Raw genomic sequence first — 16,013 nt, 5'->3', positions numbered from 1 at the left:
TAGTTAAAAGTAATTAAGGAAACTAATCTAAGTAGTGCATTTTCAGCATCAAGGTAAACCAGCATTACATCCTAAAGAGAAGAGTCAGGCTTGTCTTTTGGTTTGGATCTTGGTTCTGGATACAAATTCACTGCATGTCCACTTGGACTAAAGGAATTTGAACACAAAACTAGAAGTGTTTGAGAAAAAAGGATACAACACCATCAAAATCCTCTCCGCACCAGTGAAGAAGCTGCTTTAAGCGAGTTTTGTATTTCCCTCCAGACTGGCTTTCTCCAATCAGCGAGGAATATGTAGCAAATATAACCCCTTTCTTCACACTACCATTATGCTTGGATGAAATTTTTCCATATTTAAACTGTAAAACAAAGCAGATTGTGTTTATTCAGTGAATCTCCTATTCCTTTACTTAAAAAAAAACAAAAAAAAAACACCACCTCTATATAACAGTTTAGCGCACCTTGTTTAAAGAGTGGACCTGAATATTTTTAGCTCCAATGTCTCTCAAGTCTCTTTCAGCATCGTACTTTAAGTCATTTGAGACACTGAACCTGCAGAACAAAAACAATGACAATACAGTTCCAAGCGAATTATACTATGTTACTGGGATATGCCCCCCTGTTCTGACAGGTGCAGGTCCCACCTTTGGGACCTGCATTTATCTTTGGAACTGAACCTGCAAAACGAAGGGCGCATGCAGGACCGCCCGCCATTCATTCCCATGGAAGCGTCAAAAATGCCCAAACCGCGCGCTTAGCTATTTTCGGCTGTCCCATTGTAATTAATGAGCAGTGCACCGCGCAAACACGGCCACATTCACTTCTATGGGGCCGATGGAAATAGAGCCAGCGCTTGGCTATTTTCGGCGTTCCCATATGATGGAGGACGGCCCCACATGCTCTGTGCACCCTTCTTCACTTTAAGGGCTCTATTCTAAAGATAAGAGGAGGGACCCACACCTGTCAGACATATGCCCCCAATGTTTGAGTTGATACAAACCATTTAAAGAAACTCCAATTAAACCGGCAATGAGGTCCCCAGGGTTTCCCTTTTTATCTCCGCATTTTTATACATTTCAATAGGAGGGTTATAAACTATAATCAAGTGCAATCTGTTCCCATTACATTTCAACCACGTGTCTGTAGTGTCATTGTGTACTCACCACAAAGATCTTTTTCTACTTAACAAGTAGTTTTCAAAGATAATTCCAGCAATTGTTCTCCCTTTCCCAACTCCTGCACCATCCCCAATCAGGAATCCAGCTCTTTCACCATTAGGAAGGAAGGTTTCATGTTGCTATAAAGTAATACCATAATAATCTTAAGTAAACAGCTCATACATTCAGCTGCCCTCTACGGTTCAGGACACAAGTACAAACAAAATGAGACATTACAGAATAAGCTAACAGCCATCACATTTATACATGAGCTGGACCTGGAGAAACAAACCTGGGCAGCGTAAGTGACTGCTTCTAACTGCAGTGCTGACAGCCAGCCGTTATCAATGGTCTCCTCAGGAATCGAGGTCTGGAACCAAACATCTGCAGGAGTCACACTTGACAGGGAACTGGTTTCCACAACAGGATCTGGATGTCTGAGCCCAACTTTAACTAGAGGAAGAGGAAGAGGGGGGGGGGGGGGGGGGGGTTACATTCAGGTCTTATGAGCTCAAATAATGAGCAGGTTACACAGTCATAGAAATCTGAACTTGTGTCAAAATAAATTGGAGAATTAACTGGTCTTAAATTTTCCTCAGCTGCTACCAAGTGAACACAAACTGTGGCATTAGGCTAGTTGCAGACAAGTGAGTTTAATACAAGAAATATGCTGCATAGGGTAGCGTGATTTCTAGTTTGACCTCTGCTTACTACTATTATAATGATTCATAATGCAGTGTGTTGGATCTACTAAATTACATCATCTAGACAGAACAATTCAGTAGATTCCAGGTCGAGTAGGGGGACACAGCCGTACATGCAAATACAAAAGAGCTGCTCCTCCTCGGGCTATACCCCCCCCCCCCCCCCCCCAACTCCACCAGGAGAAACTCAGGCGTTGCAAAAGCAGTAGGAGGAGACAAGAAAAAGTAATGGAAGCCATCGGACCAAAGCCCATGAGGTCCAACCACAAACCGAAACTGAACTGAAAACCCCTCCTGCAACAGGCAGAATGGGTGGGAGCTGTGTCCCCCAAGGGAAAAGTAGAGAAAAAGATTTTACAGGCGAGTTTCACAAAAAAAAAAAAAAAAAAAAAAAAAAAAAAAATCTCCTTTTCTCGTACTTTTTTTTTATTGAGGGACACAGACCATGGGACGTCCGAAAGCAGTCCATGGGGTGGGAAAAAATATCAGCACCGCCAGGAGGAACGTCCAATGGTCAAACAGGAACCACAGCCTGCAGAACCCTGCGGCCAAAGACAGCATCAGCCGAAGCCAGTGAATGCAACTGATAAAACTTCGTAAAAAGGTATGCAAGGATGACCAGGTGGCCGCCCTACACAGCTGAGACGCAGAGGCATGATTGCGCCTTGCCCAGGAAGCCCCCACCGCCCTAGTGGAGTGAGCGGTAATCCGAGCCAGGAGAACCCTACCACGAGCGCGATAAGCCGCGTAAATAGCAGAGCGGATCCATCGCGCCACAGCGACCTTGGAGGCCGCCAGACCGTTACGAGGTCTCTCGGGAATCACAAAGATGGAATCTGAACGGCGGACGGAAGCCGCGATATATATCTTCAGGGCTCGTACGACATCCAGGGAATGTAGAGCGCGTTCCTTGGGGTTTGCCGGAGAAGGGCAAAAGGAGGGCAGGACAAGATCCTCGTTAAGGTGGAAGGGAGAGACCACCTTGGGCAAAAAGGAGGGAACTGGACGGAGCACAACCTTATCCTGGTGAAAAACCAGAAAAGGCTCCTGGCAAGAAAGAGCGGCCAGGTCTGACACCCGTCTGATGGAAGTTATGGCCACAAGAAAGACCACTTCCAGGTGAAAAAAAGTCAGGGAGACCTCTCTCAGAGGCTCAAAGGGGTCGACTGCAGAGCACGCAGGACCAAATTGAGATCCCAAGGAGGCAAAAGGGGGAACCGAATGTGCCACCCCCTGAAGAAGAGTCTTCACAGGACCCAAAAGAGTAAGGGACTTCTGGGGGGGAGAGACAGCCAGCGCCGAAACCGACCTTTCAGGGAACTCAACGACAGTCCCATCTCAAGCCCGGACTGAAGAAACGACCGCACCATCGGGATGGAAAAACGAAGGGGAGGGAACCCCGAGTTCTTACAAAGAGTCAGGAAGGCCTTCCAGATATGATAGTAAATCTGGGAGGAAGCCGGCTTCCTCGCACTGATCATGGTTCTAATCACTGAATCCGAGAACCCCCTCTTCTTCAGGATGGCGGTTTCAACAGCCACGCAGTTAAACGAAGAGACCGTAAATTCCGGTGGAAGAGAAGGCCCCGAGACAGAACATCCTTTCCGTAGGGAAGATGCCATGGGGCGTCCGCCAGCATCCGAGCCACGTCTGATAACCACGCGCGGCGAGGCCACTCTGGGGCGATGAGAACGGTCGGAATCCCTTCCGCCTCGATCTTGTGTAGAACCTTCGGTAGTAGAGGAAGCGGAGGGAAGACAGAGGAGGCTGAAGTCCTGCCATGGAGACACTAGCGCGTCCACCCCGTACGCCTTTGGATCCCGGGCCAGGAACAACGGGAGCTTGTTGTTGAGCCTGGATGCCATCAAGTCCACATCCGGACGGCCCCATCTGTGGCAGATTCTCGAATACATCTGGATTCAGAGACCACTCGCCTGGATCCACCTTGTTGCGGCTTAGAAAGTCTGCTGTCCAGCTGTCCACTATTGGAATGTAAACTGCTGACAACACCGGAACAAGCGACTCCGCCCACGTCAGAATTCTCATCACCTCCTGCATCACCATCCGGCTGCGGGTCCCATCCTGATGGTTGATGTAGGCCACAGCCGTGGCATTGTCCGATTGAATCCTCACCGGGAGGCCCGCAAGGAGGAGTCCAACGGGAGAGGGAGTGGAAAATCGCCCTCAGCTCCAGAATGTTGATCGGTAGGAGATTCCTCCGCCGACCAAACCCCCTGAACCGTGCGAGACTGGAGGACGCCACCCCAACCCAGGAGACTGGCACCGGTGGTGATGATCGTCCAGGAGAACGGGACGAAGGATCTTCCTGACCTCAGGTTCATCGGGGACAGCAACCAAGGGAGAGCTGCCTGAACCCGCTGAGACAAGCAGATGCGATCGTCCCAGAGGGAAAGGATCTCCTGTTGCAACAAACGAGTGTGAAACTGGGCATATGGAACAGCCTCGAAAGAGGCTACCATAAGACCCAGGACCCGCATGCACTCCCGAATGGAGAGGCACAGGGAGTGCAGCAGATGCAACACTGCCCCCTGGACCTGGGAGGACTTGGAGACTGGCAGGAATACTCTGGCGGACGAGGTGTCCAAAATCATCCCCAGGAAGGAGAGCAGACTTTGGGAAATTTATCAGCCAGCCGAACTTTTCCAGAGTCTGAACAGTGATCCGGACGCTGTCCTCGGCCTGCAGAAGAGAGGGGGCCTTTATCATGATATCGTCCAGATAGGGCAGCAAAGGAATGCCCCTGGTACGAAGAAGCGCCATGAGCGGTGCCAGGATCTTGGTAAAGACCCAAGGGGCCGTCGCTAACCCGAACGGAAGGGCGACAAACCGATAGTGTCGACCATCTATGGCGAAGCGCAGGAATCACTGGTGAGATTCTGCGATCGGGACATGCAGATAGGAGTCCTGGATGTCCACAGACGCGAGGAACTCCCCTGGAAGAAGAGAAACAATAACGGAGCGGAGGGATTCCATTCGAAACCTCCGCATCCGCAAAAACTTGTTGAGCAGTTTTAGGTCCAGGATCGGATGCACCGACCCTTCCTTCTTTGGGATCACAAACAGGTTTGAATAGAAACCTGTGCCCTGTTCCCCTGGGGGAACTGGGTAATAATACCCCGGTCCAGAAGAGAGGAAACTGCCATCAGGAGGTCCGAGGCTCAGGCCGGATCCCCCGGAACGCGAGAAGAGAAAAAAAACGTTCCGGCGGCCTGGACGCCTTCATGCGGAAGACTGCTTGGGAGCAGCAGGGCGGGCCGACTGGCGCCAGGAAGGCTGATGCTTGAAGGAGGGCCTCTTGCGGGAGTCCTGTGACCCCCCAGCGGAGGAAGCAGACGACGTCCTGCTAGAAGAGAAGCGTCGAAAGGACTGGAACCGGAAGACCTGGTCCGAAAGGGGCGTTTGGTCCTAGGTTGTGGGAGAGGAGTACTCTTGTCCCCAATAGCAGCAGAGATAAACTCATCAAGTTGAGCCCCAAAAAGTCTGGAACCTTCAAAAGGGAAGGTTAGCCAGAGAACACTTGGAAGAAGCGTCGGCGTCCCAAACATTCAACCAGACTTCTCAGCGCTGAATGACCGAGAGGGCTGAAATGTGGGCAAAAAGGGAACCAACGTCCATGGAAGCCTCACAGAGGAACTTAGAAGCCCGAGACATCTGGAGAACCAAATCCAGAGTGTCAGCAGACGCATCCTGTTCCGCCAGGTCTTTGTGATGGCGCTGCAACTACACCGAAAGAGCTCTGGCCACCCAGGCGGAGGCAAAGACAGGTCGCAGGGATGTGCCTGCCAGTGAGAAAATGGACCTGGAAAGAGAATCTAGGCGCCTGTCCACAGCATCCTGCAGAGAGGAGCTGTCTAGAACTGGGAGGGCCGTGTTTTGGGCTAACCTGGCCACCGGGGCTTCCACCTTAGGGGGAGAAGACCACTTCTCCACACTGTCAGCCGGAAAAGGATAAAGCGTAGCTATGCATTTGGTGGCAGAAAACTTTTGATTAGGACGGTCCCAGGCCCTGGAAATGACCGTGGAAAATTCCTTATGGACAGGAAACACAGCAGCCTCTGGTTTCTTGGACGGGAAAAGGGCAAACTCACTCCTAGAGAATCCCCTTGGAGATTAACCACTTCAGCCCCGCTAGGTGAAACCCCCTTCATGACCAGGCCACTTTTTACACTTCGGCACTACACTACTTTCACCGTTTATCGCTCGGTCATGCAACTTACCACCCAAATGAATTTTACCTCCTTTTCTTCTCACTAATGGAGCTTTCATTTGGTGGTATTTTATTGCTGCTGACATTTTTACTTTTTTTACTTTTTTTGTTATTAATCAAAATGTAACGATTTTTTTGCAAAAAAATGACATTTTTCACTTTCAGCTGTGAAATTTTGCAAAAAAAACGACATCCATATATAAATTTTTCGCTAAATTTATAGTTCTACATGTCTTTGATAAAAAAAAAATGTTTGGGCAAAAAAAAAATGGTTTGGGTAAAAGTTATAGCATTTACAAACTATGGTACAAAAATGTGAATTTCCGCTTTTTGAAACGGCTCTGATTTTCTGAGCACCTGTCATGTTTCCTGAGGTTCTACAATGCCCAAACAGTAGAAAAACCCCACAAATGACCCCATTTCGGAAAGTAGACACCCTAAGGTATTCGCTGATGGGCATAGTGAGTTCATAGAACTTTTTATTTTTTGTCACAAGTTAGCGGAAAATGATGATGATTTTTTTTTTTTTTTTTTTTTCTTACAAAGTCTCATATTCCACTAACTTGCGACAAAAAATAAAAAATTCTAGGAACTCGCCATGCCCCTCACGGAATACCATGGGGTGTCTTCTTTCCAAAATGGGGTCACTTGTGGCGTAGTTATACTGCCCTGGCAATTTAGGGGCCCAAATGTGTGAGAAGTACTTTGCAATCAAAATCTGTAAAAAATGACCGGTGAAATCCGAAAGGTGCACTTTGGAATATGTGCCCCTTTGCCCACCTTGGCATCAAAAAAGTGTCACACATCTGGTATCGCCGTACTCAGGAGAAGTTGGGGAATGTGTTTTGGGCTGTCATTTTACATATACCCATGCTGGGTGAGAGAAATATCTTGGCAAAAGACAACTTTTCCCATTTTTTTATACAAAGTTGGCATTTGACCAAGATATTTTTCTCACCCAGCATGGGTATATGTAAAATGACACCCCAAAACACATTGCCCAACTTCTCCTGAGTACGGCGATACCAGATGTGTCACACTTTTTTGCTGCCAAGGTGGGCAAAGGGGCACATATTCCAAAGTGCACCTTTCGGATTTTGCAGGGCATTTTTTACACATTTTGATTGCAAAGTTCTTCTCACATATTTGGGCCCCTAAATTGCCAGGGCAGTATAACTACGCCACAAGTGACCCCATTTTGGAAAGAAGACACCCCAAGGTATTCCGTGAGGGGCACTGCGAGTTCCTAGAATTTTTTATTTTTTGTCGCAAGTTAGTGGAATATGAGACTTTGTAAGGAAAAAAGAAAAAAAAAAGAAAAATCATCATTTTCCGCTAAATTGTGACAAAAAATAAAAAATTCTAGGAACTCGCCGTGCCCCCCACGGAATACCTTGGGGTGTCTTCTTTCCAAAATGGGGTCACTTGTGGCGTAGTTATACTGCCCTGGCAATTTAGGGGCCCAAATGTGTAAGAAGTACCTTGAAATCAAAATGTGTAAAAAATGGCCTGCGAAATCTGAAAGGTGCCCCTTTGCCCACCTTGGCTGCAAAAAAGTGTCACACATCTGGTATCGCCGTACTCAGGAGAAGTTGGGGAATGTGTTTTGGGGGGTCATTTTACATATACCCATGCTGGGTGAGAGAAATATCTTGGCAAAAGACAACTTTTCCCATTTTTTTTATACAAAGTTGGCATTTGACCAAGATACTTTTCTCACCCAGCATGGGTATATGTAAAATGACACCCCAAAACACATTCCCCAACTTCTCCTGAGTACGGCGATACCAGATGTGTGACACTTTTTTGCAGCCTAGATGCGCAAAGGGGCCAAAATTCCTTTTAGGAGGGCATTTTTAGACATTTGGATCCCAGACTTCTTCTCACACTTTCGGGCCCCTAAAAAGCCAGGGCAGTATAAATACCCCACATGTGACCCCACTTTGGAAAGAAGACACCCCGAGGTATTCAATGAGGGGCCTGGCGAGTTCCTAGAATTTTTTTTTTTTTTGCATAAGTTAGCGGATATTGATTTTTTTTGTTTTTTTTCTCACAAAGTCTCACTTTCCGCTAACTTAGGACAAAAATTTCAATCTTTCATGGACTCAATATGCCCCTCACGGAATACCTTGGGGTGTCTTCTTTCCGAAATGGGGTCACATGTGGGGTATTTATACTGCCCTGGCTTTTTAGGGGCCCTAAAGCGTGAGAAGTCTGGAATATAAATGTCTAAAAATGTTTACGCATTTGGATTCCGTGAGGGGTATGGTGCGTCCATGTGAGATTTTATTTTTTGACACAAGTTAGTGGAATATGAGACTTAGTAAGAAAAAACGAAAACAAAAACAAACAAAAAATTTCCGCTAACTTGTGCCAAAAAAAATGGCTGAATGGAGCCTTACCAGGGGGGGAGTGATCAATGACAGGGGGGTGATCAATGACAGGGGGGTGATCACCCATATAGACTCCCTGATCACCCCCTGTCATTGATCACCCCCCCCTGTAAGGCTCCATTCAGACATCCGCATGATTTTTTTACGGATCCATGGATACATGGATCGGATCCACAAAACGCATGCGGACGTCTGAATGGAGCCTTACAGGGGGGTTATCAATGACAGGGGGTGATCAGGGTAATCACCCCCCTGTCACTGATCACCCCCCCTGTAAGGCTCCATTCAGACATCCGCATGATTTTTTACGGATCCATGGATACATGGATCGGATCCACAGAACGCATGCGGACGTCTGAATGGAGCCTTACAGGAGGGTTATCAATGACAGGGGGTGATCAGGGTAATCAGGGTGATCACCCCCCTGTCACTGATCACCCCCCCTGTAAGGCTCCATTCAGACATCCGCATGATTTTTTACGGATCCATGGATACATGGATCGGATCCACAGAACGCATGCGGACGTCTGAATGGAGCCTTACAGGGGGGTTATCAATGACAGGGGGTGATCAGGGTAATCAGGGTGATCACCCCCCTGTCACTGATCACCCCCCCTGTAAGGCTCCATTCAGACATCCGCATGATTTTTTACGGATCCATGGATACATGGATCGGATCCACAGAACGCATGCGGACGTCTGAATGGAGCCTTACAGGGGGGTTATCAATGACAGGGGGTGATCAGGGTAATCAGGGTGATCACCCCCCTGTCACTGATCACCCCCCCTGTAAGGCTCCATTCAGACGTCCGCATGATTTTTACGGATCCATGGATCGGATCCGTAAAAATCATGCGGACGTCTGAATGGAGCCTGACAGGGGGGTGATCAATGACAGGGGGTGATCAGGGAGTGTATATGGGTGATCACCCCCCTGTAAGGCTCCATTCAGACGTCCGCATGATTTTTACGGATCCATGGATACATGGATCGGATCCGTAAAAATCATGCGGACGTCTGAATGGAGCCTGACAGGGCGGTGATCAATGACAGGGGGTGATCAGGGAGTGTATATGGGTGATCACCCGCCTGTCATTGATCACCCCCCTGTAAGGCTCCATTCAGACGTCCGCATGATTTTTACGGATCCATGGATACATGGATCGGATCCGTAAAAATCATGCGGACGTCTGAACGGAGCCTGACAGGGGGGTGATCAATGACAGGGCGGTGATCAATGACAGGGGGGTGATCAATGACAGGGGGGTGATCAGGGAGTTTATATGGGGTGATCAGGGGTTTATAAGGGGTTAATAAGTGACCGGGGGGGGGGGGGGGGGTGTAGTGTAGTGTAGTGTGGTGTTTGGTGGGACTGTACTGACCTACCTGAGTCCTCTGGTGGTCGATCCTAACAAAAGGGACCACCAGAGGACCAGGTAGGAGGTATATTAGACGCTGTTATGAAAACAGCGTCTAATATACCTGTTAGGGGTTAAAAAATTCGGATCTCCAGCCTGCCAGCGAGCGATCGCCGCTGGCAGGCTGGAGATCCACTCGCTTACCTTCCGTTCCTGTGAGCGCGCGCGCCTGTGTGCGCGCGTTCACAGGAAATCTCGCGTCTCGCGAGATGACGCGCCGATGCGTCCAGGAGGAGAAAAGCAACCACCTTCCGGACGCATCGGCGCGTTAGGCGGTCCGGAGGTGGTTAAAAGGTGTCACAGACAGCCGCCACCATGGTGGAGAGCTTAGGCGGAGAATCCCGTTCCATGGGGGGGGGGAGCGGCGTGAGAGTCGTCTGAACACGCCTCTAGATGAGGGGGGGGGGGGGGGAGCGGAGTCATCCGAGGAGGGATGCTGCTGCTCACGCTGCCTCTTGGTAGTCAGGCGTCCTCTGCAGGAAGACGGAGTGGCGGGCGCCACAGGATTGGGAACTGCCACCCGTTCTATAAAAGACATGGCTGCCTTGGCGACTGAGGCCAAATCAGCAGCCGCACTGGACATGGCGGATGCCCAAGCGGGAACCACAGACTCCGCAGGAACGGGGGGGCTGGGCAAGAACAGGGGGAGAAAGGTGATCCTGTCTAGGGGCAGGGCAGGAGACACAAGTACCAGAAACAGAAAGTGGTAAAAGACACTCCATACAGGACCCCATTGGGGTCTGAGAAGAGGTCTTAGACTTAGGTTTTGGCATGATGGCAACCACATAAAGAGAGAACAAAAGTTGCAGCTAGAAGCTGAAAATCCTACCACCCAGGCAACAGCACCGAGAACAATACCAGAGAAGGAGCAGGGAGCAGCCACACAGCGTGAGGAGCTTCACAGCAGGCGGAGGAAGGAGCCGTAGCGAAGCACTAGGCTCCGCCCCCAGGACGCGCCAGGCGCCAAAAAAGTGCGCGCTCCACTGCCTGCTATATGTAAAAACGGGCTATGCGGGGGTTAAAGAGTGGACGGTACCACCTGCAGTGGTGTCGGAGGCCCCCGGAAGAAGCGGGGGCCCGCCGCTGGTGGGTGCTGATGGATGGTGCCGCTCTAAACAGACATGCCGCATATGAGAAAAAAGGGGAGCCGATACCAGCAGGGAAAATGCCCGTAGTAAAGTGCCTCCAGATGTGAGTCCTCCTGCCCCAGCACCCCAGACAGATACACAACTCCCCATGGGGGGGAGCAGGCGGGCACTCCATGGGGGGCCAGGAAGGCGCCATGCCGACCTGCGTCCCCATCTAAAAGAAACAAAAAGGAGTAGTCAAAAAGGAGTGTCATCCTCCTTTACCACACACTAAGCAAAGACGGAGTTTCTCCTGGTGGACTTGGGGGGTATAGCCCGAGGAGGAGGAGGAGGAGCTCTTTTGTATTTGCATAGTGTCACTCCTACTAATACCTCTAAGCTATACCCATGGTCTGTGTCCCCCAATGGAAAAAAGTATGAGAAATACATGTGCAACAATTTTCACAATGGTATGACTGGTGTCAAGCTGAGCAGTGTATGGGCAGCTATGGTTGATTATAAAAAGCATCCTGAACTGATGGTTAAATAGAACTCGCCACCACTATACAAACTACATTGTATTTAGGGATCGACCGATTATCGGATTAACCAATATTATCGGCCAATAGTCATGATTTTCAAAGTTATCGGTATCAGCATCTAACCTGGCTGATAATGCGTCCAGCGCTGCTCGCTTATGAGAAACTATGACGCTTGGCGCGCGCGCCGCCATGTTCAGTGGCTAGTCAGTGGAGGAGGGGATTCCCTCCCTCCTAAGACACAGATGCCGCAGAGCCCAATAAAATGAGCGGGCTCTGAAGCTGCCCGCACCACTGCCATCAATGAATGTCTGGCTAATATTAAAGCAGGAGGAGGATTTAACGCTGCGCTATCTCAGCTAGTGTGCTCGGCGAACGGCAGCAGCCTCCTCCCGAGTGTCCTCCCCAGAGTCAAGCAGCCAGCATAGCAGGTGCCTGGCTACTGTGCCACCAGAGATAATTTTAATGCTGGCTGTACCCACCTCCTGTATTAAAAGGTTAATTATCATTGCTGGTGCAGTGTACATATATTCACAGACATCATGCAACATACGTTTTATCGGCATATATTCTGCATAGGTCTCTGCATGCCCCATTTCCTCTTCATCTTCTTCCTCTGGCTCATCCTCCTCTTTCACTTTCTAAATTAAGAAATGTTATACAGTGTAAATTTAACAGTTTAAAAGGGGTTGTCTCTTCTCAGACATTGATGGCACATCAGTAGGATACGCCGTCTGGGACCCACACCTTTATCCAGAACAGGGCACCTGAAGTGAATAGACAGCAGCTGGGCAAGCTCCACTATTATCAGAACTCTTATAGCTGTGAAAAAGGGGGATGGGGGTTTCCGTGCTTGCATGGTGCTCCCTCAATGCAGTTAAAGAGGACCTTTCAATAGTTTAAAAACTAAAAACTAACTATATCAGTGGGCGCCCAGAGGTCCCACTGCATTTACTAGTATGTCTGGGCACCGCTCTGTTTGCCCGGTATAGGCTCCGGTGTCTGCAGCTCCCTCTTTTGTACTGGGCGGAGTTTTTGAATTAGGGTTGTCCCTTGCTGCAGCGCTGGCCAATCGTAGCGCACAGCTCATAGCCTGGGAGTCCCAAGCTATGAGCTGTGCGCTACGATTGGCCAGCGCTGCAGCAAGAAAGAAACAAACCTAATACAAAAACTCCGCCCAGTACAAAAGAGGGATCTGCAGACACCGGAGCCTATACCGGGCGAACAGAGCGCGTCCAGACATACTAGTAAGTGCAGGGGGACCCCTGGGCGCCGCTCTGCCCACTGATATAGTTAGTTTTTAAACTAGTGAAAGGTCCTCTTTAAGCGAAATCGCATGCCTATTTTCTGAACTTCCATAGCAGTGAATCAAGAGCACTCTACACATGGGTGACGTTGGGGATAGGAGCAGGACATGTAACCGACACCGATTACATATCCTAGCAATACGCCTTCAACTACAGTCCTGCAGAGACATGCTTACAAAGCAACATCTATAGATTCCCTTAGAAGTCAAAAAAAATCATTTCACACAATCTATATAATAATATTTATGCATAAAATCCCGCAAATCAATACAAAAATAAAAAAAATAAACCTATACATCAGTACTACAAATAGATGATTATGTCTTAGTACAAATAAAATATACTATGCACTTTAATATGTAAGGTAACCAAATAAGATAATCGTAGTCAGTCTTTGCATAGTGTCTCCAATTACAATATACCAGTATATATGTAACTACCGACCAGGCTGTAAAATAGTGACGTGATCCCTCAGACCCCTACGCATTTCGCCATGTGGCTTCTTTGGCGAGGTATCGAGTAATTGTACAATACAGATAAATAAAAGGGGAGGAATTAAAGTTGGACGTTAGGACACTAAAGGGACACAGACAGGCCCAATAACCATAATTAGCTGTACATATCCATGCACAGGTCTTCTAATGTGCATTTAAAACATAAGTATCCCCCCTGTCCACATTATGAATACTGCAAACTCGTGTTTTATAACCTGAAGTAATCCCTGTTCTTTCTGCCCAAGGGGCGGGGTTTCAGCTTCTCTGGGCACAAGAGAAGCTGAAACCCCGCCCCTTGGGCAGAAAGAACAGGGATTAGTTCAGGTTATAAAACACGAGTTTGCAGTATTCATAATGTGGACAGGGGGGATACTTATACGTTTTAAATGCACATTAGAAGACCTGTGCATGGATATGTACAGCTAATTATGGTTATCGGGCCTGTCAGTGTCCCTTTAATAACTTATTGCATCATTTAATGCCCAGGGTCTCGATACAAGGGCACAGGTGGAGTTGTGTATATTGGGCACTTCCTCCTGTGCAGTGGTTCCTGTTTTTCCGCACTCAGTGGCATGCATGTGGGATTCTAGCGCTATATTGTTAGTAGCTCATGAACTTTACTATAATTAGCCCATCTATATAGGAGTCTATATTTTGCACAAGATGTAGGGTGAAACGTGTAGGAGTCCAAGTGGGATCACAAATAAATTTCAATCCAAATTAGATAAAGGATATAAATTACTAATGTAATTCTTCAGAGTCGAAAAGAGACACCTTATCCACAACAGACGTAAACTGCTGCACACGGATTCAACAACGGCAAATGATGTCTCATATGCAGCAGTAAAATCACATTAAATGCAGTGATCTGTACAGGATGGATGACACTGTATATATTAAAAAGTGAATACCAGAACATTAGAATTTTCAATTGGTTCTCCCTGTAATCTACGAAAGAGGAACTAGAATGTGCCCTGTTCCATATGGTTGGCCAAATCTCTGGGAAGAGCTCCCTTTGTAGCCAGTCCTCCCATTTCTGCATTATAGAGATGCTTAAAACCCATAGGGAAGTCCAAGGAGGATAATATCTGGTATATATCAGAAATAGGAAATAGAGGGGCACTCCATATAAGGGAACGGAAGACTGTAGTAAAGATTAGTGTTTAATCTATTATAGACATAGCATCACACAGAATAAAAGACATCCATATAAAATGACATAAAATAACAAATCATAAAATCTATATATAAACTCAAGTCCAAAGATCAGGGTCCTAGAGAAACACTGGATAGTGATAGAGGTTCAAAGGTTCATAGATGTGCACACTCTCCACAATAGGATCAGTCCCAGCAGGTGCAGATCCACCTTAATACAGCTCCAAATAGCAGCGTCAGCAGCATCAAATGGCAGGTATAACACACTCTCCAACTGCAGCTTTCAGTATAGGAGGGCAAAATTGCTTCCAATCCTAGAGGGAGTATCTTTTCGTGTGTTTGTAACAAATGTATCAAAGCGTCTCTTACCCTCTGCCTGGATTCAATGCAATAAGTCGAAGACAGCCGAACACAGCTCAACGCGGCGTCCCACGTGGTATGGAGTCTGAACATGACGTCTCACGTGACTCCACGGCTGAAGCAGAGGTTGACGTACTTGTTAAATCCTGGTAAGCACCACCTCAATAGGAGATTCGCTGTGCAGATCACCCCGAGCGACGGTATTTCTTCTCGGTCACTTGTAATTACTTTGGGGGAAATTTACTCACTGTCCTCACAAGCCCAAACGCGTTTCAGGGAATACACCCCTTCCTCAGTGGTAGAGACAGTGAGCATTTGGCAGCATTTTATATCCTCCCAGGAGACCAGCCGTGGGTAGGGCTGTTCTAATTGGGACATCCTAAAAGTCCGGCATGGAATTTCAATCATCAATCTCTCTGGCCTGAGAGATTGATTATTGAAATTCCATGCCGGACTTTTAGGATGTCCCAATTAGAACAGCCCTACCCACGGCTGGTCTCCTGGGAGGATATAAAATGCTGCCAAATGCTCACTGTCTCTACCACTGAGGAAGGGGTGTATTCCCTGAAACGCATTTGGGCTTGTGAGGACAGTGAGTAAATTTCCCCCAAAGTAATTACAAGTGACGAGAAGAAATACAGTCGGTCGGGGTGATCTGCACAGCGAATCTCCTATTGAGGTGGTGCTTACCAGGATTTAACAAGTACGTCAACCTCTGCTTCAGCCGTGGAGTCACGTGAGACGTCACGTTCAGACTCCATACCACGTGGGACGCCGCGTTGAGCTGTGTTCGGCTGTCTTCGACTTATTGCATTGAATCCAGGCAGAGGGTAAGAGACGCTTTGATACATTTGTTACAAACACACGAAAAGATACTCCCTCTAGGATTGGAAGCAATTTTGCCCTCCTATACTGAAAGCTGCAGTTGGAGAGTGTGTTATACCTGCCATTTGATGCTGCTGACGCTGCTATTTGGAGCTGTATTAAGGTGGATCTGCACCTGCTGGGACTGATCCTATTGTGGAGAGTGTGCACATCTATGAACCTTTGAACCTCTATCACTATCCAGTGTTTCTCTAGGACCCTGATCTTTGGACTTGAGTTTATATATAGATTTTATGATTTGTTATTTTATGTCATTTTATATGGATGTCTTTTATTCTGTGTGATGCTATGTCTATAATAGATTAAA

The 16,013-nt window shown here is 47.8% G+C and overlaps 1 protein-coding gene across 2 annotated transcripts in view; it reads right to left on the bottom strand.

Annotated features, from left to right (window-relative positions):
- The window catches only part of SBNO1 (strawberry notch homolog 1), a 92,926-nt gene that overhangs the window by 50,080 nt on the left and 26,833 nt on the right, over positions 1-16,013 (bottom strand). For both annotated transcript variants that reach the window (XM_044275697.1, XM_044275698.1), the window contains 5 exons: positions 12,059-12,146; positions 1,449-1,609; positions 1,163-1,296; positions 461-551; positions 197-358 (listed from right to left, as the gene is read on the bottom strand). In XM_044275697.1, the coding sequence (XP_044131632.1) occupies positions 197-358; positions 461-551; positions 1,163-1,296; positions 1,449-1,609; positions 12,059-12,146 (636 nt within the window). The remainder of the gene's footprint in view (positions 1-196; positions 359-460; positions 552-1,162; positions 1,297-1,448; positions 1,610-12,058; positions 12,147-16,013) is intronic.

The sequence above is a fragment of the Bufo gargarizans genome, chromosome 1 (assembly GCF_014858855.1).
Source record: "Bufo gargarizans isolate SCDJY-AF-19 chromosome 1, ASM1485885v1, whole genome shotgun sequence".
NCBI classification, from domain to species: Eukaryota; Metazoa; Chordata; class Amphibia; order Anura; family Bufonidae; genus Bufo; species Bufo gargarizans.
This window is presented reverse-complemented; position numbering and strand designations above follow the sequence as displayed.